Raw genomic sequence first — 20,958 nt, forward strand, 5'->3', positions numbered from 1 at the left:
AGTATTTGACAGACTGTGTTGGTTGGTGTGGTCAGGCCAAGCTCCTGAGTGGAAGTCGTATCCTGGTTTATTTCTTAACAAACCCCACTCTTCATTTCTTACAAACGGACAGGAAGAAACAGAATACATGGAACTCCTGGCAGCAGAAAAACATCAAGTGGAGGCCCTCAAAAACATGCAACATCGAAACAGAAGCTTGTCCATGCTTGATGAAATTCTGGAAGACGTAAGAAAGGCAGCGGATCGTTTGGAGGAGGAGATAGAAGAGCACGCTTTTGACGACAATAAGTCAGTGAGTAGCTTTCCGGAGCCGTCTCCTCGGCACCTGCTGAGCTGCTTGCTGAGAGCATGTGCTGTTGAACCTGTTTGCGTGTGTGTGTGAGTGTAGACGGAGCGCGCAGATGACACGGGGTCCTCCTGCATCACCGATGGTGGTCGGCTTGGCCTTGCAGATGTGCTCCAGTTGTCCTCAACTTGCCCTTTGAGTTCTTGCCAGCCCGTCAGCGGCTCATCTGTTCCCAGTTTGCCCTCAGGTGGACTGGGCCTCTGGTCTCCAGAATGCTCCCTGGACAGTCAGGTTTCCGTGTCGACCCTCCAGGGGCGCAGTGAGGTCTCAGGGGAGATGGTCTTTGTACCTGGAGCAGAGTTCAGACAGCCCAGTTGTCATAATGTGCTTGGAGTCTGTAGAAAGGATGACATGAATTCTGAAAACTGACCGTGAGTCTTGGAGTGAACTCAGAACAGGGTTGGATACTAAAAACAAATCAGCGCAAGATTAGAGAAGATGGGAGAATAAAAATAGAGTGAAAGGGAGGGGTGTCATTAGAACTCACTGATGATGGGATGAGGGGGCGCGTAAGTGTTTCAGGGCTGTGAATTTTCCAAAGAATATGCCCTTGAAAGTAAAACCCTCGTCCCCTTTATCCATTGCTCCCCAAGCACTTCTTCCTCCCCGGACGTCGGGTTTTCCGCGCCAAGGAGCTCTCCAGTTCTCTTCGGCACCTGCGGGGTGTCTGCAATTCACTTCAGTGCTGACACCATCTTCAGGGTTAAGCGCAGACCCCACAGATGAGGGCTCAGTCCCAGACTGCCCCTCCATTTCAGAAGCCAATCCCAACCTTGGAGGGTCCCATGACCCCCTCCTCAAGCTCCATAATTTGTAGAGCGGCTCACAGAACTCGGGAAAACAGTTTATTTACTAGAGCACCAGTTGATTGTAAAGGATACAGCTCAGGAACAGCCGGATGGAAGAGACGCACAGGGCAGGGTGTGGGGAGGTGTGGCACTCCCCGCCCCTGCCCTCTCTGGGCGCCACCCTCCTGCTGAATGCCTCCACGTGTCCACCAACCTGGGCGCTCTCTGCCCCTGCACTTCTAGGATTTTTACAGAGGCTTCATTATGCAGGCGTGTGATTAACTCGACCCCCTCTGGGAGCTCAGGGTAGGACTGAAGTTCAACCCTCACCACGGAGCTGGTTCCTCGGGGACAAGCCCCGTCGTCCGAGGCTGTCTAGGAGCTTTCCAAAATCGCCACCTCCCGTAAGCGGGGAGGCTGCAGGTGCTTGTGAGTGATGAGCGGCTCTTTTCGCCACTGTCGCTTGGAGCTGTTTCAGGAACCCAGGACGAAGACCAAAGAGAACAAAACGTTCCGTTGCCCTTGTCACTCAGGAAGTTCCAGGGGTTTGAGAGCTGTGAGCCCGGACAGGGGACGAAGACCAGGTGCATGTCCTGTTACAAATCGCAGTGTCACACCCTGAGTCAGGTTAAGTAGGCATTTGGAGGGAATAGGAATCCTAAATTCCATCCTTAAATCACTTTTTTAATTGAAAAATTCTCCTAATTCGTGCGAATGAACATTTATTGATCTTTCGTTACTTGATAGAATACTAAAAATATTCCTATCATTCTTCTGTGTATAAGTTACTCTAAAAATTGAACTTGAAGACATTTAGTTGATTTTAATCACGTAATATTGGTTATTCTTACAGGTCAAAGGGGTCAATTTTGAGGCCGTTCTGAGGGTGGAGGAGGAAGAGGCCAATTCCAAGCAAAACCTCACAAAACGGGACGTGGAGGATGACTTAGGCCTTAGCATGCTGATCGACTCCCAGAACAACCAGTACATCTTGACCAAGCCCAGAGACGCCACAATCCCCCGTGCAGATCACCACTTCATAAAGGTAGGCTGGCTGGCTGCCTGCCTGCCTGCCTGCCTGCCCTGCTCTCAGAATCGAGTGCGGCTAGACCCCCGCCGGCCCTCGCCCCTCCTGGTGTGCGCGTCCAGAGAGACTGAGCTTTGTTGTCTGAGCGTGTCTGGGGGTGTGGCCTTCCTCCTCACACAGAGATTCTGCTGCAACCCCCTACGTTTTCTGTGATTTGAAACGTTTTCTCTTCATTTTTAATTTTGTTCCCCGGAAGAATAAGGCACTTTAATATTTAAGATGAAAATTAATTTTGCTTTTGAGAATATGGGCGAGTTTTGAAGTTAGGAGGTACCATGAGGGATTAAAGCTTCGGCTATCTGAAAACTGTTTTCGCTGGAACAGAACCTTCTTACGTGGCAGAGCAGTCTTGGCTTAGGCACCGACAGGCTTTATTCAGACGCAGGTGCAGGGTGAGGACTCCAGCGGCACTGGGGCTCCAGCCAGTGTCGGATTCAGGTCTCGCCCCCTTGAGGAGACCAGCCCGGTGAGAGGACAGGGAGTCCTTTAGAGACATGAGGTCGCGGGGTTGCGGTTTGAGATCGCTGCCTGCACTGATGGAAGTGAGCAGATACAGGGGCAACAGTGCGCAGCCCGCTCAGGGACGGCTGCTGGCACCTGGGTAACTGTTAGGTCTCTAACAAACTCCCTGACGCTGGAATTTGTAAGGAAGAGAAACCTGGCCAGGCACCTGGTAGTGGAGACGCTAAGGAAGGTAAGTGACCGCGGGGGCTGCGTCCGGGGTCTGGTCCCTGTGCTGACAGATATGACGTGACGGGTGAGAGTCCACAGGTGCTTCCCTGGCCGGACGGGAACGGAGCCGGGAGGGACGGGGTCTGCAGATGCGCGTCGTCCCTCCGCACAGGCCGGGGCCTCCACTGTGAAGTCTCTCTTTATTCCCCTTTGCAGTTAGTAGGTAGCTTCTGGAGAAATGTTTGGGATGTACGAACATCCTCTTCCTCATCAAACTTTCACCAGCAGTTTCACACCCGTTGATGATGCTTGCTGGAGTCAGTTGTTAATGTGATGGCTGTGTTGACTTGGGGTGGTGGGGAAACAGGTGAAGGCACGTGAGCTGTGCCGGGAACCGGCGCTGCGGCTTCCCAGGCAGAAGCCTGCATGGGGTGCTAGAGCTCTGAGCTCGGAGAGCACCCCTCCAGGGCTTGAGCCAAGCAGACAGATTTTGCTGTAACTGTCGGACCCTCGGGAGCTCACTCCTCCACTCCTGGAACACACCCTGGCTGTTTGCTGCTGCTCTGGGAGTGGAGTTCCCTCTGGGCGTCTTCCCCACCGCTTGCGCCCCGCCGCGAAGCCTGGGGACGTCCTGTTCTGCTTTCTCCACCAGCCAACCCTTGCCTTGCCAACTCTTGTCTTAAATTTTTGTGTTTCTTGTTTCCTCTTACATTAGGACATCGTTACCATAGGGATGCTGTCTTTGCCTTGTGGCTGGCTGTGCACCATGCTCGGGCTGCCCACCATGTTTGGTTATATTATCTGTGGTGTACTCCTGGGACCTTCGGGGCTAAACAGCATTAAGGTAAGAACAAAACTTGACTGTCTCAGTATCTGTTCAACACAGTACAAAAGCAACATTCCTGAAGACTGAAGTTTTGAAGTAATGAAGGTAGCAGTTTCTTATAAACCGTGTTAAAGAAGAGACTCTTTAAAGTTTCGTGAGAAGTCTCTAAACCGTGAGAAAGTCGTTTCATTCTTTATGAATGGGCGACTGGACTAGAGAGAATAGCCCTGTGCAGGTCTTTACGTTACATTAGTTTTAAAGATTCTGTTTCCAGGAATCTGGGTTAGATTATTCAGACACTGATTAAACATGTTTGTAAAAAACTCTTAACGCATTGCGAAGCTGGCAAAGCAGTGAGGAGTCAGGGGTCTTATGTGAGGTGTTGTGAGAACCCCGACAGTGCAGCGCTGGGCTGCATGCGGGAGCCTGTTGCTGACAAGTTGAAGTGGGCTTCCTCCTTTGTTGATGACACCTTCTGACAGCAAGGAAGGATTCCCAGGCTTTTGTGGGCTTCAGAATTTGTCATCTAAATACACACAATTTGGACAGAGTGGAAAGTGAATGCCAGGAATAGCTTGTTGACTCCCACACAGAAGGAGCGATACGGAATGGGGGGAAATAAGCGACAGTCCTCAGAACCTCACCGACACTTCCTGGCCGGTGGAGCGGGAGGAGGTAGGCGGGGGACAGTGCGGGCGCTCCACGTGCATCCTCGTTCCCTTGCTCCTGAGCGGCACCCCTTACCCCGCTCAGAAGGACCGCTGTGATTCCCCCGACAGGGCAGCAGCGGAAGAGGGCGTGAAGAGATCCTCACACCAAACTAATTGAGCAGAGGTCAGAGTGGCCCCGTGGGGAGAGGTTTGCTGGAAGCCCGGAGCCCTAGCCAGTGGCAGCTCAGCTGACCAGCCTGGGACTCAGCTCATGGGCGGGGTGGCCTCTGCAAAGACTGATGTGACTGCAGTCTTTGGAAGATAGTGTTCATGTGATTGAGAGCAGTATGAACAGCCACAGGGGAAAACTCTTTCCGCCAGTCCCCCCTGCCCCCAGGGTGCTTGAAGCAGAGCGGATGCAAATATTCTTTCCTTTTCCCCAACAGCAGGGGTAGCTCATAAGCAAAGAATCAGGGCTAAATAACTGGGAAATAGGTGCAACTGGATACTATAAACATCACACTTAATAAATCATCCATACCTTTGGGAAAAAATGTAATCACAGTAGACCAAGATAAAACCCGAGAGCCTGCTCGCCAACCTGGGAGGGAGTCAGTGGAGGACGTGCAATTGTCCTAGTGTCTGTCTCGTCCTGGGGGGAGGCGAGAGGCTTGCCTCGGTTAGGCTGAGACACGCAGGCTTAAGTAAATTCCTTTGAAGTCATGAGTTACAGCCTGACTTTGAAAAGGGGAGAAAAATAAAAGTAGCAGAGAAGTGTAAAACCCAGAAGACGTGAAATGGAAGAAGTGAGAGCAGCCGTGTGACAACCATAAATAAGTGGAGTGAACTTCCCTATGAAAGGGTGCGGGCTCTCAGATGGTGGGGGGAGAAAAAGTGAACGATGAGATTCAGTGAAAATCAAGGGACTGAGAGTTGAACGTGACAGGAGGAAAGGCAGGGCTCATGGACAGCTGACCAACTGCGTGGGCGTGGGGCGCGAGGCCTCCGTGTGAGCAGTATGATGGGACAGGCAGCACGCTCCACTGCAGTGGGGTAACATTAAGAATAACAAAACAAACACAGGACACAGGAGCACTGTCCGTGAGAGCCTGCAGGGCGTGGCCGGACGCGGTGCTCAGGAGAAAGTCCACACGCTGGGTCCCACTCAGACCAGAGGAGAGGAAAACGCTCTGAACTTGCGAGCGTTAGACTCGGGTCCCCAAGGAAGCTGAAGACAGGAGCTAATGAGATGACAGGGGCAGTTAATGAACTCGAACAGGTGAATTCACGAGCTGGTTCTTAGGAAATAAAGTAAAACTGTTCCCCTAGCTGGTCAAGGAAAAAGGAAAAAACACCTCATACAGAGGAAATTCCAAGAGTTAGTTTTTTAAAAAAATACTGTGCTTTTTCGTAGATGGTCTCAGTGTGTTAGTACAAGATTGTTCTAAGAACAGCTGACATGGCAAATATTAAATTGTACGGTTTTAAAACTTTCTTGTTTTTCAGTCCATTGTACAAGTGGAGACGTTAGGAGAGTTTGGTGTGTTCTTCACTCTTTTTCTTGTTGGCTTGGAATTTTCCCCGGAAAAGCTGAGAAAGGTAAGAACCTTGTGAACCCACATCGTTGCCCCCAGTTCAGTATAACCTGGTTTTGGTTTGTTTGCTTTTAACATTTGTTCATGACTTGGCTCTCAGATATTTTTAGAATAGAATATGGATGTTTTAGTTTGATGTTATTTTTGGAACATAGATTCTGAAAGATGAACGTTAGGAAAAGTGAAAATTCAATGAATAAATGAAATTAGCTTTCTTTTGGCTAATTCCAAAACAGGTCTGAGAAGTAATGTTTGCACTTCAATATATGCGTCCCTCCAAGAAGGTCCAAAACTGTTGGAGGCTGAAACATCATAGAGATTGAATATTCAGTGTGTCACCCTAAAAAAATTCCTAATTCTAATTCCTAAATAAGTGGCAGACTTTGATTTTATTGTTCTATCACTATGAAAAGAAAACACCTGAAAGATTAGTGGTGGTTAGGGCTATGTGCTGAGTGAAGGTGAGCTGGAGGCAGCAGTGTCTTCTAAACGTGTCTGCTTCTGGAGAGGCGGCGTTGGACGCTGGGGTGTTCCGGAGTGGAAACAGAGTGACGTTGGAAGTGAACTAAGTGAAAGTTATTTTGCTGTTGAACAGACGCATCACGGGCGAGGGAAACAGCTGATTCAGAAGCTGGTGTGAGGGTGGGGAGCAGAAAGAGCACAGCTGGTTACGTGAGCATGGGAACTAGAACCAGGTGCCACGTGTCCTCTGGAATTAACTGGATTTGGGGTGTCAGGTTGGCAGAGGGTTTTTATGACTGTGAGGGTCATAGAATAGGCCTCCGGGGCAGGGGGATGAAAGTTAGAGCCGGCATGCCCCTGCTGGGGAGCAGTCTCGCGGGGTGACTTAGCGCCTTAACATGCTCATGTCCTTTCACCCGGCAGTTCTGCGCCTGGGTCTCTATCCAAAGGAAAGAATCAATAGAGTTTTTAAAAAAATTAACCCACAAAAGGTATTCAGCTCCTCGTGGTAGCATTTTTGTAAAAGATAGAAGCAAGCTGAATATCTAATGGTTAAACTATGACTTAGCTCCTTGGTGGAGTATCATGTAGCCATTAAAAATATTGCGAGAATGTGTAGTAACAAAGAAAACTATGTTAAAATGCTAAACTTAAAAAGAAAAAAACGAGCACACAGCATGAGCACGGCCGCGTGAAAGGAGCCCACGTGCAGGGGAAAGAATAACGCACCAGATAACCACGTGCAGCGTCTTCTCTCCTGCTCCCTATTTCCCTCGTTTTCTGTAATAACCAACGTATACTTTTTATAACCAGGAAAAATAAACTTTTCTGTAAAGTCTGTGTTTGTTCTCAAGGAGGAACTACTCTGGCTGCACTGACGTCTCATCCCATCTCCCTCCTTCCTCCCTCCTGTTACTTTGACCTCTGCTCTCTTTGACCTGTTTTTCTATGGAAGGCTCCACCTGTCCATCCACTGATTACTCTCACTTCCTTTAAGTGGTTCTTGAGACACGCCTCCTCATCAGGCCTTCTGGATTACTGCTTCGTTTTCTCCAGGTACTTTTGTATCATGTTACATGCTCCTGGCATGGTAACCTCCGCATATTAATTCTGAATCCAAAGTTTATAGGAAATCGGCCATGTTCCTGGGTCCTAAAGAAAAGTGGCCTCGCTCTTCCAGTTGATGCTACTGGGGTGTGTGTTGTGGGCGGGATGGAGGAAGACGGGCTTGGCAGTGAGAACCCCCTAGGTCTCCAGGGGAGCCCAGAGCAGGGTCGCCGTGGGCCAGTCCACAGGCCTCCGCCCAGCAGCACAGCGCATCCTGGGCTCCCGTGGGTCAGTTCAGAGCAGTTCATGGCGAACTCCACTGGGTACCTGGTGGTTCCGAGCCAGGAGGGCTGAGTTCTTGCTCTCCGCCGACTCACGTCACCATCCCTACGAGGGGCCTCGCGTCCTGGATGTTGGGTCCTTATCCCTCTGGCGAGGGGTTTGGAAGGTTGACGTTTCTCTGGTCCCATGTTTTCGTAGTTTGTTTCTCTCCACTATGGTACTCAGTGTTAAACGAGAGAATGGTGTTCTACAACCTGGTCTTAACGAAACTGAGAGCATGATAGCTGCGTCTCTGTCATGCGATGACACTTGGCGATTCTCCTGGGTTTGCGCCCCGTGGTCAGTCCCGTGTGCTCGGCGCTGCAGCCTGGAGGCCGGGAAGGAAGCGCGAGCTGTGTGAGGGAGTTGGGAAGCCTCATGCTGTCTGTCAGGTGGGGGCCGGGCGGGGCTTCGGCCACCCATCTGGTGACCTGGTGGTGCTCCTCACGCCCTTTCTGGGGTGGGCGGGGTCTCCACTGTCCCCTCTGCTCTGCCGGGGTCCTCGCTCACCCGTTCCCGAGGGCCAGGAACCCTGCCTGCTGCCCCACAGGTGGCCCTGCGCCGACTCGCAGCAGGAATGCCTCAGTCGCCTTGTGGGCTCGGACTGCACGAGATTTATGTCTCCCAAATAAACTGCATTGTTAGGGAACACGTTTGTTTTCCTGTTTTTATTTCCCAGGTGTAGATAACTGGCAGCGCCTTCGAGCAGCCTGCGTTAGCCGGTGTGACTGTCCTGATCGACAGGACTTCGGCGTGTGGGTTGCGGTGTGTCCCTGTCGTGGTGGGAAATTAGTGAATGGGGCTGCGAGAGGGTGATAATCGCCAAAGGCCCCTCCCGGTCTTCTGTGAGCTCTCCTAAAGGCCTGATTAGCAACTATTCAAAAACAACAAAGTCCAAAACTGCCTCTTTCCTTGATGCCGAGGAAAGTCGTGGTCTCTGTCCTGCCCGCAGGGACGCTGACTGAGCCATCTGTCCGCGCGGCAGCATCTGACGCCTTTGTCAGCTCTTCGGCTTCACTGAAGCCGTCCTCTGGGTTTCGTGTCGTGGTGGTGGTTTCTGTCTCTAAGCAGGTTATATCACGTTGGGGGCAGGAGTTGCCCCCAGGAGTTTTCTTCTCTTGTTCCTCCTCTCAACAGACTCTTGTCCGTAGAATGTTCCAGATGCTCTTGTGTTTACTGAGTGTAAGGCTGTGTGCACACTCACTGCGGTCCCTGCCCTTGTGGGGCTTATACTTTGGGGTTTGAGAAGGATGTGTGAGAGTTGTGGACAGGAGTCCTAGGAAAGGAAAGAGGAAAAGGCCCGGAGAGGGTGTGCAGAGTGGGGCAGGGCCCGGTGGGGTCCTCGCCCACGCTCCTCAGACTCCGAGGAGGGCCTGCACTTCCGTGCGTGCTGCTGGTCAGATGCTCCGCCCTCGGTCCCTCGCAGATGCTGCCTGGGGTCTTCTCTGGAGTCCCTGCCACACCGGCTTCTCGGGCCTCATGGATCTGCTGTCCTGGCTGAGGCGTGGCTGACGCTCAGCGGTGAAGTCACAGTTTGCTCTGGAACGCCAAGAAGTCGTTCCATCTCGCCTGCCTCGCAGATGTGGACACTGCAGTGGAGAGGTCGGAGCCTGCCCAGGAGCACAGCCGGTCAGGGCAGGCTTGGGCCTGGACTCAGGTGCCCCTTGCGGGCAGGCACACCTGCCTGAGGGCCATGCTGGTTGGAGGGGGACTCCATAAACCTGCGCACCTCAACCCACACGCCCGGCCTCCTCAACCCACTCGCCCGGCCTCCTCAACCCACTCGCCCGGCCTCCTCAACCCACACGCCCGGCCTCCTCAACCCACTCGCCCGGCCTCCTCAACCCACTCGCCCGGCCTCCTCAACCCACTCGCCCGGCCTCCTCAACCCACACGCCCGGCCTCCTCAAGCCACTCGCCCACCCTCCTCAACCCACTCGCCCGGCCTCCTCAAGCCACTTGCCCACCCTCCTCAACCCACTCGCCCGGCCTCCTCAACCCACTCGCCCGGCCTCCTCAAGCCACTCGCCCGGCCTCCTCAACCCACTCGCCCGGCCTCCTCAACCCACTCGCCCGGCCTCCTCAAGCCACACACCTGGCCTCCTCAAGCTGCTGCTGGGTGTGTGAGTCCCCCGGCACGCCACCCCTCCCTGGCCGCCATCTCGGGTGAGGAAGACGCTAGCTTGTGGTACCTCTCATCACTGCCAAACGCGGGAATGAGAGATGTGAAGCTGGAACTTTGGAGGAGCAGCCTTTGGGGGCTTACCTCTCCCCTTCTGGAAGGAGGGGCCTGGGTCGGCCGGAGTCACACAGCAGAAGACAAACATGCTCTGCATCGAGGGCCGAGTGCTCTGTCCCCTTCCCTCTGTGGGTCCCCCGCTCTTTGACCTGGAACTCTGGGGATTGGGGGCTCCTGAAACTCATTTCCTGAATGAGTTTCCTCGGGGCCTGGCAGGCTGGCAGCTCGATCTGGCCGTCGGAAGGGCCGAGGGTGCCGTGCTCGCTGGGCCACAGTGGGAAGTCACTGCCCAGACGAGGAGGAGCCACCCAGCTGCCCCGACTCCCAGCTGCCCCGACTCCCACAGAAAGTGTGATTCTGCAGAACGTACTGCTTTCTACCCAGAACCAGGGCAGGGGAGCGGGAGCTCACAGCCCCGAGCCCCAGAGGCGAGGGAGTGAGTGTGAGACGCAGCCGGGGCCCAGCCAGTGGGGGCCGAGGTTTGCCCCTGACCTCGTGCCCCACCCACAGCCTCTGCTGACAGCATCTGCCACAACTCCCGCGTGGAGAGGGCCCCGGTGAGGCATCGGCTTTGATGGGAGGAGAGGAAAGCGGCAAGCGCTCTCAGGTGGGGCAGGATGGGTTTTGGGTTCCTCTCTTCTGTTGATACGTGATGTTCGTGCTTGTGTAAAGATCATGGTTTTTGTCATCTTGCCTCTTCAGCTGGATTGGAAACCCAGCGGGTTAGGGTCAGATCTGATCTCTCCTGCATTTACATCGAATCTCGCATGCCGGGGCGCTGGTCAGTATCTGATCATCACGCCACGCTGCTGGCTCGTGTCCTTATGCTGACTCCGTAGGACCCCCGCCACGCCATCTGCCCACCTCTGTGGGCCTCAGAGTGCTCCCAGAAATGGGGGCAACGGTGACAGCTCTCTCTGAGACATGTTGTGAGGATTAAATCGTGATCACAGTTGCGCACAGGCAGACGTGTGCATGTTCAGTCCTGTAGCAGCGCCGGGCACTCAGCAGCCGGACTGAGTGTCCGCCGTCTTTCCTGTGCTGAGACGACGGCTGTGGGGTTGTGCGGCCATATCCACGGCAGAGCTGCTTCCTGGGAGGCTCCGGCCTGCCCTGTGCCAGACAGTGGGTGCGCCTGTGCGCTGCAGGGCACTGGTCAGCAGATGCCGCTGTCGCTGACACGTGTCTGTTGTCCTCTTGCAGGTGTGGAAGATTTCCTTACAAGGACCGTGTTACATGACGCTGCTGATGATTGCATTTGGCTTGCTGTGGGGACATCTGCTCCAGATCAGACCCACTCAGAGCGTCTTTATTTCTACCTGCCTGTCCTTGTCGAGCACACCCTTAGTGTCCAGATTCCTCTCGGGCAGTGCCCGGGGCGAAAAAGAAGGTAGGTGATGACGTGTTGTAAGTACATGCTCAGATATTATGTGTGTGATCCACTCGAATGCACCCAAAGGCCTGTTCCCCTCCTCAGGGCCCCTAAACCAGGTGCCGTGCCTGCCTTCCCGTGGGAGCTGATGCCCCGCTCACCTCAGCTTCTCCAGACCTCCCCTGGGGTAAGAAAAATGCCTTTTATGTGCTCGTCAGTTTAGGATAGTTTGAGGACCACGTTTCAGAGAAACGACTCTACATGGAAAAGTGTCCTGTGGAATTGGTGGGTTTAAGAGATTAATTGCTGCACCAGACCGGGAACTGCCACCTCCAGAATTCTGGCGACGTAGGATAATGAAATGTGGTTTTGCCTGCACTGCTGTCGACCAGTTCTGTTACACGCAGCCTGAGACGGAAACGGTGGCCGTGCCGTCTCACGGTTTAGTTCTGGCAGTGCTGGGCCTCACATCCTTCTGACGCTGTTTCTCCATAAAATATATGGAGTGCTGTGGTAATTCAGGGCATTTTCACCTCTCACACTTGGCGTTGGATCCATCTACGTGTGTGAAACGTCACACTGCTAAGTCGTTGTTTTGTGCGGTGCGGACAGCCTTGACCAAAATTCTGCGCTGTACGCAGGGGCTCCGTCTTCGTACACAGCTAAACCTCGACAGCGTTGCCGTTTTTTGCATCATGTTTGTTCATTGTGGTAACTTTCACTGTTTTGCTTTTACTTTGTGGAAGTCAGCAAAAAGCAGGGTTAAAATGTCAGAGTAACTTCACACTTATACACACTTTGTGCCAACGCACGGTGATGAAGAGAACGTGGAAGGAACACCAGAGCGGTCGGGCCGCCTCTCTAGGAAGACCGACTTGCCCTGAGCAGAGCCGGCCGGGGCTGCAGGCTCCTGGGCCCATGGACGCCCACACACAGAGCACGCTCCTCTCAACGCCGGGGGCTTCCAGCTGCCTAGAGGAGGTTGAGAAACTGAAAGGTCTGGTGCCTTGTGCTGACCTGCGGGCCAGGGGCTGTGGCACAGCCTCCCACCGGCATCTGGACTGGCTGGCACTGCCTAGTCCGTGGAGGTCCCAGCTTCCCTGCGGCCTGGTGCTTAAGGCCACCCCTCACAAGGCCCAAGGATGGAAGGAGGTGAGGGGTGCCAGTGCCGAAGTAGGAAAATGTAAACAACCTCTAACAAACTGGCCCCCGGGATCCGGTGTGCGAGAGGAAATGGCAGCTAGAACAGACAGCTGGTGGACCCCAGTTTTGGCAGAGGGATTCTCCCTGTTTATGCAAAGTCTGATGAAGACTTGGCAACAGGCATGTCTGGAAGCTCACGCATGGACAAGGAACTGTGTCTGTTTGGTTAGGTGAGACAGAGACAGAGCACCGTACAGACAGAAGAGCGAGAAGAGCGTTTGAGGCATGGAGAGCACGGCAGATGCTCAGTGAGCATACGACACGAGTCCTGGGAGAGGAGAGCGGAGAACACGCCTGGTCGTTTTTCAGAATTAGAGGAAGACGTGAGCCCTTAGATTGAACGTACATCTCCAAACCTGAGCAGGAAAAGGGAAAATAAAGTCACTCTAGATGTGTCCCGGGACACCAGCAGAGCCTCAAGGACGAAGGAAAGTCTTGACACCTGTCAGAGAGGACAGGTGACCCAGAAAGGAACGGCACACGTCTCCTCAGCAGCACTGGGCGCCACACGGCAGTGCAGGCGTGTACATGCCGGGGTCGAGAAGGCACGTGTCCAGCAAACCGTTACTGAAGAGTGGGACGTGGCATGGCACCCTCAGACATACGCAGCCTTCAGAGCGTTGCCCACCCGTCCAGTCCTGCACCAGAGCGCCAGCACAGGACGGGCGAGCGGGGAGAAACCAGAGAACGAGGGAGTGCGGAAAGGGATCTCCTGAAGTTGTAAACTTAATTAACTATGGACTGTTAGGAAAGGAGCTTTTTGCATTTTCTTAAAAGGCCAAGCTAAAACAGACTGTAAGAAGACGGAGTCGTCTAACGAGCTGCACGTTTGGGAGGGAGTAGACACACTGAAGGACTGGGACTTTGACAGGAAAGTTTATAGTTAAACGTACACGTCAGAAATGGAATATACCAGCAGCACAGTTAGAAAATGGAATTTGGGGAAAAAACCTTCAATTTGTAATAGCCACAAGAGATTCTAGGTACTTAGGAATAAATCTCTGAACAGATGTGACACCTTTGAGGATAAAATTACAAAATGTTATTGAAGAGAGAGCCCATGTTCATGGATGAAAAGACAACACAAAAAGATGTTTCTCCAAATTTGTAAGCTCACAGCTATCCCAATTAAAAGTCTGGAAGAGTTTTTCATGAAACTTGCCAAACTAATCCTAAAGTTTATTTAAAAACAGAGGCCAAAAATGGCCAATATTAATTTGAAGTGAGGCGCTTCCCCTCCAGACAGCGGGACATGTTGTAATGCTGCCGTCCTCGGGGCGGCATGGTCCTGCGCCCGCAGAGATGGGGCAGTGGGGCAGGGTGGACAGCCGGATGCTACAGAGGAGTGGGAGAAAGTGGGCTGGCGGGGAACGAGAATTAGTTATCCACGTGGAAGAAAATAAAATTAGAGCCCTGCCTTGAACTGGGCGCAAACTCGTTGCTACGTGGATGAAACACCAAAATGTGAAGAGCAGAACTTCGGAGCTGGTGGAGGAAAGATGGGAAAGCCCTCGTGACCGTGGGGTAGAGAGAACTTCTTAAAATGCACAACGCAGCATCCAAAAGGGAAAATGTCGATAAGTTCGAGCACATTAAACCTTGTAACTTGTGTTAAAAAGGTACTTTTTGTAAGCCACAGACTGGAACATTTGCTAGGTAAGTAAAACTTGCAAGGGAGTAACATTTAGAACGCATCAGTAACTTCAATAAATCCAGACAAAAGGAAACCCAACTGGAAAACGTCCTAACGGGTAGTGAGGAGAGGAAACCCGAGTAACTGTGGACACCAGGGCCCAGACCCTCGCCGGCTTTGGGGAAACACAGGGAAGATCACTGGGTGCCCTTTGCCTTGTGAGCTGGCATAAGGCTTGAAACCACGGAGCTGTGTCCTCGCAGACCTGTGCGCGGAGCACGGGCAGACGGGCCAAGGATGCTGCTCCTCACTTTTCACTGTAGGTTTTGTTGTTGGTTGTTGCCAAGATTCTCCTGCTTCACAAGTTGTCCAGCCAGTACATAAATATTGGGGCCCAAACCCTCAAAGGGGTCCAATAAATGACTCCACCTTCCATGCCTGTGCTCAGAGCCCGTGGACCGGTGAACAAGGGTGAGGTGGCTGGAGGTTGCAGTAGCGGCTTGTTGTGATGAGGGGTGGCGTGGAAGAGGCAGCAGTGGATGTTGGATACCCAAGCCCACGATGAGACTGGCCACCAGCCCACGCAGGGCGAACATGCAGGGGCTTCCCCTGGGGGCCTGCAAGAGGCCTCGCCTGTGACCTCACGTGGGCCACTGCTTTCCAGGAAGGAGGAGCACCCCCAGGCTGATGCAGCGCCCTCATCCCCCTGGGAGAGTGAGCAGGGTTGGACACGAGGCCAGCAGTGGAGGCCAGGAGAGGCCGGGGAGATCTCTTCTCATGAAGACACAGCAGCGGGGGATGTCTCAGGAGACGTATCGAACGTTCCACGCAGCGTGTCTATAGCAGAGGAGGAACTGAAGACCCAAGTGACCATCCCCTGGGGAATGGGCAAATTGTGGTGTATTCTGCAGCAGCTTTAAAAGCGAATCATGATAATAACATAAAAATCTTTGTGCTTCCACATGGGTGATTTTTTAGACATAATGGTGAGCAAAAAAAAGCAAGTTGCAGAAATATTGATTATATACTGTTTAAATTTACAAAACAGTGAACTCAGTGTTGTGCTCAAACACAGAGATGTCACCATATTAAAGTGGAAAACACCCAAGGGCATGTTAACGTTAAAGACAAGGTGGAGAGGAGGAATGTGGCCTGAGAGTGGGGTCTGCCCGGTGCTGAGAGTCCAAAGCAGCACCTGCTTCTCTTCAAAACTCTGAAGCAAATCTGTCAAAATTTTAAGATTTAGCAAAATCCAGCAGTGGGTGTTTGTTATCTTCTTTGTTTCCTATACATTTACCGTGTTTAATAAAGGGATGGAAAACAGGAGAAAATTAAATTACTTGTAGTAGGGGCCGGCCCTGTGGCCGAGTGGTTAAGTCTGCGCGCTCCGCTTTAGCGGCCCAGGGTCTCGCCAGTTCAGATCCTGGGCGCGGACATGGCACCACTCGTCAGGCCACATTGAGGCGGCGTCCCACATGGCACAACCAGAGACACTCACAACTAGAATATACAACTACGTACTGGGGGGCTTGGGGGAGAGGAAGGAAAAAAAAGGAAGATTGGCAACAGATGTTAGCTCAGGTGCCAATCTTTAAGAAAAACTTGTGGTCGTGATAAGCAAAACGCAGACAGACAAAGATGCCAGAAGTGGTGAAGTGGTGTCTGAAGTCTCGCACTTCACTGCGGACGGTCGTTGCCACCTGTCCTGCTGGCGCTGCTCCCATTCTGTGCTTGTCATGCTGGAGCGTCGGTCCTCCTCCAGCCTCGTGGACTCGCCCCACGCAGACGAGGGCCCGCATTGGGGACCCCTGGCTCTGCTCTGGGGTGCCTGTGGGCAGAGGTGGATAATTGTTTGTCCCCTGAATTAGGACAGTTGACTGTCCTCAGGTGCAAAGGGAGAGAACAGAATTGTCACAACGTGTGCAGAGTGCCTTCAATGCTGTTTCTCACGAGTGCGGCGTGAGGCGACATTCCCCGTCTGCTGTACGTCAAGACGGGACGAGGCGCAGTCCTGGGTGCTGCCGTGAGCACAGTGGTCTCGTGGGAGGAGGGGCCCGCCGAGAACCCGCGAGCTGGGGGCCTCGACGTTTCCCAAGGTTGACAGTCCCGGTCATCGTGAACCCACCAAGGGGTATGCTGAAAATCAGAGACGTCTGAAGCATCCCCACAGCCAGCGGTGGTTGTGAGGGCGTTGTTCTCCACTCTGTTGAGTCACAGAGCCCTCCAGGAGACGGCGCTCCAGCCCCCACCCCTCGCATGGTTGTCCATTTGGAGGGTTTTAAAATTCTTGGCCAAGACAGTTTATTTACCAGAAATGCAACTTTGTATGGTAAGTGAAACAAGCCTCCTGAAAGGGTTACCTGACTTGTAATCAAGTGAGACTTTTGTTGGTAACGAGGGTTTTGATTTGGTTTGGTTTGGTTTGATTTTCTGCTGCTTTTATATAAGATTACTCTGTCACATGGGTCTTTAAATATCTGTTACTACCAATAGCTTTTTTTAAAGGAAAAGAAAGCTTACTTTAGGGGAGAACATGACTATTTAGCATTTAGAAGCACCTTTAATAGGGCCCAAGCCAGAACTGTTGGTTGAAAATGGAAGCATAGCAGGCCTGTGTGAAGTGTTGCATTCTTGAAGAATTGATCGACTTCCTGTCTTCTGTCCTGAGGACTCGTGTGGTGCCTTCAGCCGGTGCTGTTCCTGCCCCCCTGCTCTGTCCGTCTAACGTTCCTCTCCCCCATCTGCGTTTGTCTCAAAGGGAAGGGACCTGCGGCGTGGGGGTGATGGGGGCGGAGGGAAAGTGACCCTGCAGCCACGCCCGGCCAGCGGTGTGGCAGAAGGGGTGGGGCCGGCTCTCTCTGGAATGGCTTGGGGGAGACCGAGGCGGGAGGAGGCCACTTCCTGCGCCTAGGGACACAGTGAAACTGGGATGACTATCCAGGCCTTTCGCGTTCTTGTTTGCAATGCCATCTTTTCCTAGTGACATTTCCCTGTAATCACATGAGTAACACGTACCTAATGGAAATAAAATATTCTGGAGATTCTCTCTACAAAAGGTTTTGTAATCTTTAAAATGTTTCAGTGTCTCCTCTCAAAGAGAGTTTAAAGTCTGTCTTCTTATTTAAGGTGTCGAAATTATTGGAAATGTTTTAGAAATATGCATGATGACTGTATCTTGACTCTGGACCCTTTGAAAGGCCGTAACCGTGCCTTGAGTAGCCGTTTTCTCCAGCAGGCGACCTTGACTACAGTGCCGTGCTGCTTGGGATGCTGGTGACGCAGGATGTGCAGCTGGGGCTGTTCGTAGCCGTCATGCCCACGCTGATCCAGGCGGGAGCCAGCACGTCCTCCAGGTGAGCGCTTGTGGCAGCTTGTCACACGGTTTGTTTTCCTCCTTTCAAGTGGCTTATTTATGAAAATACTGTTTAATACCTTTTCCCAAAGAGACGTTCAGAGCTTGTACAGCACAGGCGTGGGAGCACAGACGGAGTAACAGTGCTCAGCTCAAACTCTGGTCCTCTGGTCTCGGGCGAGGTGCTTCACCTCACTCTTCAGGTAGTATCAGTACTCACCTAATCGAGTAGTTAAGATTAAATGAGTTAAGGTGTGAACGTGCTTAGAACACTGCCTGGAACACAGTGATGGGGGGTGTGTGTGAGCGATCGTTGTGGTTATTGTCCGTGTCATCCTCGTTACCATTTCCCCTGATCCTTCTTTCCTTTTTCCCAATAAACTAATCCCAAAGCCTAAGCTACGCGTGTTTCCACTTGTATGGAGAGAGAAGCCAAATGGGAAAAGTAGATTCACCCAGAAAGCTGGAGGTGGTGCTGCCTGTACAATATGTTACAAGAACACCAGCCAGAAAGTGAACACACTTGGAAAATACAGGGAGCCCTGTAAAAGTTAAAGGCAAATGCATGTGGGTTAGGACCGTAAGCTTCAGTTTATTTTGAGCAAATGTACTAAATGCATATAAATATTGTGGTGAAATATTTCCAGAGGCTACATGTGTTTCATCTCTTATAGTAATGATATGATGGGCCAAAAATTAGTAGACTTTTTCAAGAATTTTTCTGGAACCACTTTGAAACACTGAGATGTGTCTCGTTTACGTTATTTCTTCCTTTCTAGCCTGTATGCCTTTTATTTCTTTTTTTCGCCTCTCGCACCGGCTAGAATTTCCAGCACTTTTCGAAGGAGATGGGGTGAGTGGACACCCTTGCCTTCTTCCTGATCTGGAGAGAGAGCGTTTGTTCCGCGGCACGTGGGGTTTGTACCTGTTCTGCATGCAGTTGGGGAACTTCCCCTCTATTCCTAGTTTGCTGAGAGTTTTTATCATGAATGGATGTTGGATTTTGTCGAATGCTTTTTCTGCACCTGTTGATGTGCTCGTATGGTTTTTCTTCTTTGGCTGATTTACGTGGTAGATTACATTGATTTTTGAAAGTCCAACCAAGCTTGCGTACCTAGAATAAATCCCACTTGGCCATGCTGTGTAATTCTTCTTCTACATTGCTGTGTCCAATTCACTGATATTTTGTTGAAGATTTTTGTGTTTCAGTTCTTGAGAGAGATTGATGTGTAGTTTTCTTTTTTTGTACTCTCTTTGTCTGGTTTTGGCCTTAGGGTAGTACTAGGTTCATAAAATGATTTGAGAAGTCTTCCTCCCTCTTCTGTTTTCTGGAAAACGTTGTATAAAATTGCTATTAATTCTTCCTTAAATGCTTGGTAGGATTCTCCAGTGAAACCATCTGGGTCTTGAGATTTCTTTTTTGGGACTTTTCTTAAATTATGAATTCAATTTGCTAGTAGTTATAGGGCTATTCAAATTATCTACTACATATTGTTGAGTTGTGGTAGTTTGGTTTTTTGAGGAATCGGTCCATTCTATTCCACTAGTGATTTTGTGTGTGCAGGCTTGTTTGTAGGATTCCTTTATTATCCTTTTGACGTCTGTAGGATCTGTGGTGATATCCCCCGTTTTGTTCCTGGTGTTGCTAACTTGCATCTTTTCTCTTTTTCTTTGTCAATCTTTCCAGAGGTTTGATGATTTTATTGACCTTTTCAAAGAACCAGCTCTTTGTTTCATTGATTTGTCTCTTTGTTTTTCTGTTTTCAATTTCATTGGTTTCTGCCCTTTTCTTTATTATTTCTTTCCTTCTGTTTGCTTTGGGTTTATTTTCCTCTTTTTTTTTCTAGGTTCTTGTGGCGTGAACCTAGATTATTGATTTGAAGCCTTTCTTCTTTTCTGCTGTAAGTATTCAGTGCTATAAATTTTCCTCACAGCTTAGCTGCATCTCATTTATTTTTATATGTTGTATTTTTATTTTCATTCAGTTCAATGAGTATAAAACGTTTCTTTTGATACCCCCTCTGTGACCTGTGGATTGTGGAGACATGTGTTTGCGGGTTTTCCTGCTGTCTGTCTGGGTTTCTAGTGTGATTGCACTGTGGTCGAAGAGCAAACACTTTGTGTGATTTCGTTCTTTCACGTTTGTTGAGGTTGCCTCATGGCCCCAGATATGGTCTGGTAAATGCTCCAAAGCGACTTGAAAACAAAGTGCGCGTCCTGCATTGTTGAGTGGGGCATTTTATGAGCGTCTGTTAGACTCGGTCCCCTCATCGTGTTGCTGGGTCTTCCTTATTCTTGCCGTAGGTCTGTCGATTGTCAGGGAGGTGGGATTGCCCTCCCCACTGGTAACTGCCTGTGTCTGCTTCTCCTCTGAGCTCCATTAGCTTTCCTTCATGTGTTCTGGGCTCTTTGGTTTGGCGGACACACATTTAGGATCGTTTTGTCTTCCCGGTGGATTTGGTTACCCTTATGTGATACGCCTTTTGTTTCTAGTAATTTTCCTTGCTCTGAAATTAACTTTACCTGATATTTAGTATATAGTCACTCTTGCCTTTTTTTTTTAATTAATTCCGCAATGGTGTATCTTTTCCGTCCTTTTACTTTCAACCCACTTATGCTGTTGTGTTTGAAGTGAGTTTCTTGTAGACAACATATTGTTGGATGATGTTTTAATCCACTCAGCCAATCTCTGTCTTTTTATTTTCTAATCTTTAGGGGGATCCTTTATTTCCTTCACTTTCTACTTATAAAGTGGAATTTCAACGTGTAAAAGTTGTTTCTTCTAGTTCAGCCAATGGCTTGGAACATCACTTTGTCCTAATTCCATGATGTAAGTGGTCCCCAGGGCAGGTCCAAGGCTTGTGGGTTCACAAGGACTGGATGCACCGGATAACCTCTGTCTTTTAACTGGGGTAGTGAGACCGTTTACGTTCAAGGTAAATATTGATATGTTAGGACTAAGTCTCTCATTGTACTTGTTTTCTGTCTGTTTTTTCTCTTTCTTCTTCCTCTTTTCATTTTTCTTACTTCCCTGTTAGTAACCTGCGTATTTTTAAGGATTCCGTCTTGATTTATTTATAACATTTTTGAATCTATTGCTTTGTGTGGGTTTCTTAGTGGCTAATGTAGGTGTTACTATACACGTTCGCTTCTTCTAAATGAAGAACATGATTTCCATTTAGGTCCCTTCCCTCTCCCCACTTTTTAAATATAATTGTTGTATTTTCTCTACTTAGGTTGAGCACAACTTCAGATGGTTTTATAAATTTTGCCTCAATAATCAAGTAAGATTTTTAAAATTCATGAGAAAGATTGTCTGTTATACTTACTACTTTGACCCTTTCTGATGTTCTTATTTTCTTTCT

At 50.6% G+C, this 20,958-nt stretch overlaps 1 protein-coding gene across 12 annotated transcripts in view; it reads left to right on the forward strand.

Moving 5' to 3' along the window:
* Window positions 1–20,958, forward strand: part of TMCO3 (transmembrane and coiled-coil domains 3) — a 45,223-nt gene that overhangs the window by 8,713 nt on the left and 15,552 nt on the right. For 6 of the 12 annotated variants that reach the window (XR_011428111.1, XR_011428110.1, XM_023621891.2 and 3 more), the window contains 6 exons: window positions 113–292; window positions 1,988–2,179; window positions 3,609–3,737; window positions 5,876–5,968; window positions 11,237–11,423; window positions 17,474–17,594. Coding sequence is in view for 8 of the 12 variants with exons in the window: in XM_023621891.2 (XP_023477659.1) it covers window positions 113–292; window positions 1,988–2,179; window positions 3,609–3,737; window positions 5,876–5,968; window positions 11,237–11,423; window positions 17,474–17,594 (902 nt within the window). In the remaining 4 variants the exon portion in view is untranslated. The remainder of the gene's footprint in view (window positions 1–112; window positions 293–1,987; window positions 2,180–3,608; window positions 3,738–5,875; window positions 5,969–11,236; window positions 11,424–17,473; window positions 17,595–20,958) is intronic. The other 6 variants (XR_011428112.1, XR_011428113.1, XM_023621892.2 and 3 more) reach the window with 1 other exon arrangement.

The sequence above is a fragment of the Equus caballus genome, chromosome 17 (assembly GCF_041296265.1).
Source record: "Equus caballus isolate H_3958 breed thoroughbred chromosome 17, TB-T2T, whole genome shotgun sequence".
NCBI lineage: Eukaryota > Metazoa > Chordata > Mammalia > Perissodactyla > Equidae > Equus > Equus caballus.